We start from the raw sequence: 2736 nt of genomic DNA, 5'->3' as shown, positions 1-2736 counted from the left end.
TGCCTACTGCCATGAAGATGAGAGGCTTATTTATGGTGTCTGTAGCTTGTTTGCTAAGTCCCAGGATATTAAATCTAGGGGGATATTTTTGGAGCAGCCATTTTCAAACTTTTTGGTCTCAGGACCACTTTATCATATTAAAAATGACTGAGAACTCCAAAGAGCTTTTGGTTTTGTGTTATATCTATTAATATTTACCATGTTAGAAATTAAAACTGAGAAAATGTGAAAATATTTATGAATTTCTTTAAAAATAATATGACTCCATTGCATGTTAGCATTTTTTATGAAAAGTTTTCTAAATAAAACCAGGTTTTAGCAAGTTTTTAAAATGTCTGGCTTAATATCTCATCTACTTCTGTGTTCAGTGTTTTGTGACGTAACATGGTATAGCCACTGGAAAACTCCATTATATACTCATGAGATAGAATGAGAAAAGAAAATAACAGTATTATGAAAAGTTTTTATATTGTAGGACCTTCTGAAAGAAGTCTCAGAGACCCCCAAGGGTTCCCTAACCGCACTTTGAGAACTGCTGTTCTAGAGCATTAAAGAAGGTTGTTGTGTTTACTTGGAGAACTTTGTTTAAAAGATGATGAAAGCTCAATTATAACGATGGTTATAAATACATTTTTGGATTGGTAAATCCGTATTTGGGTTATTAAGAAAATATAAATATGTTTGGATATAAATTTATTTTTAAAAATAGAATTAAATACTTGTTTTTGCTTAGAATATATAAAACCTTATAAAGAGGAAATTATTCTTAGCCACTGTTAATTTCTTCACATTTTTTCTATAATATGTGTAAATATATATAATTGAGATAATATTTAATCAAATTCATCTTTTTTGAAATATTTCAAAATATAGAAAGGTATAGAGAATAACATAACAACCACTCCATACCCAGGGTGGCATGTTGCTGTATTTACTTCTTTCTCAGTTTCTATGTTCTGTTTCTCCAGAGTGACCAGTCTTCACAATTTGGAGTGCTTTCTCTTCGTTCATGTTTTTATACTTCACATTTGTGTGTGTGCATAAACAATATAGTACTCTTTTTTGTATGTTTTTAAGTTATATGAATATCCGTATACATCTTTTGCAGCTTTTTTCATGCTTATGTTTTTGAGATTTATACGTATCGATATTTATTTGAACTCTTATATTTCTGTCTGCAGTTTATTCTCCTGTTGATGGACATGTATGTGGGGGCTTTTGTTTGCTTTTTTGCTATCAAATGAGTGGTACTATGAACCTCCTTTTACAAGTCTCTAAAGGGTATGCGTACATCCTGGGTTGTAGAGTGTCTGCATTTCATCTTTATTGGATGTTGCCAAATTGATTGGAAAATAATCACACCATTTTCTTCTCCCAGCAGCAGTATATGGGAGTTTTCATTTTTTTACCTTCTTGCCAATACTTGGTATTATCACATTTGAAATTTTGTATCTTATGTTTTCTGTTTCATTAATGTTGTATTTTGAGTCTTTTCCCTTTAACATTTCTTTGAAAAGTTATCAGTAGCTACAGAGTAGTTGATCGTATGAGTGTGTCATACTTAACATGTGTTTCTGTTGTCTATGTAGATTTTCTACTTTGCTATTTAAAATGTGATAATGGACATTTAAATACATAAATACTTGTTTGTACTTGATTATTTCCTTAGGACAGAGTCAAAGAGGTGAAATTCCAGGGCCAAAGGTTATGAACATTTTAAGAATCTTATTTCATATTTCCAGATTATTTTCTTTAAAAAGTGTCCTAATTTCCCCCCGCCACCGAAAGTTTGAGAGCGTTCGTCTCTATACATCCGTAACAGCATTGAGGATTATCTTTTGTTTTCAATCTTTACAGTTTGATAGGTGAAAATTTCATCCCCATGTTTTTTGAAAGTAATGTCATGGTAACTTACAAATCTTCATGTTATAGAGCCATACAGGTAGTAGTTCTGATCCATTGTCTGTCTGTCTGCACCCCCCCTTTTTTTTTAACTATGTTGTTTCTTGTGGCTATATCCTATTTCCTTTTGACTAATTCTTCTTCCTGTCTAGGAATGACACTGTGCGCTTTGCTTTGGATGTCCTGGCTATTCTTACTGTTGTGCCAAAAATCCAGCTCCAGTTGGCGGAATCAGTAGATGTGCTGGATGAGGCTGGCTCCACCATCTCCACTGTAGGTAGGTTGTACCTTGCCATTTTTGTTATTGCTTGGTCAGGATTTGTTTTCCTTTGCTGTTCTGGTTGTGGTTACTTACCTGACCTAATTTCGCAGTCTTAGAACAGAAATTGGTAGAGGAGGGTGCCTTTTCTGTCTCTTCTAAGTTATGGCAGACAGCTTCATGTAAGGGAGTTGTGCTAGTGGTCTCAGGTTTTCATAGTGGTACGAACATTTCTCCTATGATGGTACATGTGTATTCCTGAAAACCTTTTACTCTGCAGAGTCTTGCGCTAAAAATAGGGCTTATAGGAAAAATGGTTGGGGCAGACAGTAAAAAATAACTTAAGCAACTTTGTAATTTAAGCCTTAATAAAATCAGTAATTGGCAAGCCTCTCAGAATGGATAGAAACTCATACACAAAAACAAAAGGAAAATATATTCTGTTTGAAAATACACTTATTAAGAGCATTGCTGATGAGGGCTGCTGCTAAGGTGAGCATGGAAAGCAGCCTGACTGGCTGAGGGTCCTTCGGTGCACCACTGTGAGGAGAAAGCCAAAGGCACAGCCACTTGTT

General features: G+C 34.4%; 1 protein-coding gene across 4 annotated transcripts in view; it reads left to right on the top strand.

The window, feature by feature from the left end:
* The window catches only part of DCAF1 (DDB1 and CUL4 associated factor 1), a 63970-nt gene that overhangs the window by 35717 nt on the left and 25517 nt on the right, over positions 1 to 2736 (top strand). For all 4 annotated transcript variants that reach the window (XM_006909146.3, XM_015587180.2, XM_025044859.1 and 1 more), the window contains exon 13: positions 2055 to 2179. In XM_006909146.3, coding sequence (XP_006909208.1) covers positions 2055 to 2179 — 125 coding nt within the window. The remainder of the gene's footprint in view (positions 1 to 2054; positions 2180 to 2736) is intronic.

The sequence above is a fragment of the Pteropus alecto genome, unplaced genomic scaffold, assembly GCF_000325575.1.
Source record: "Pteropus alecto unplaced genomic scaffold, ASM32557v1 scaffold53, whole genome shotgun sequence".
NCBI classification, from domain to species: domain Eukaryota; kingdom Metazoa; phylum Chordata; class Mammalia; order Chiroptera; family Pteropodidae; genus Pteropus; species Pteropus alecto.
The sequence above is the reverse complement of the archived record's forward strand: the minus strand, read 5'-3'. Positions and strand labels throughout refer to the sequence as shown.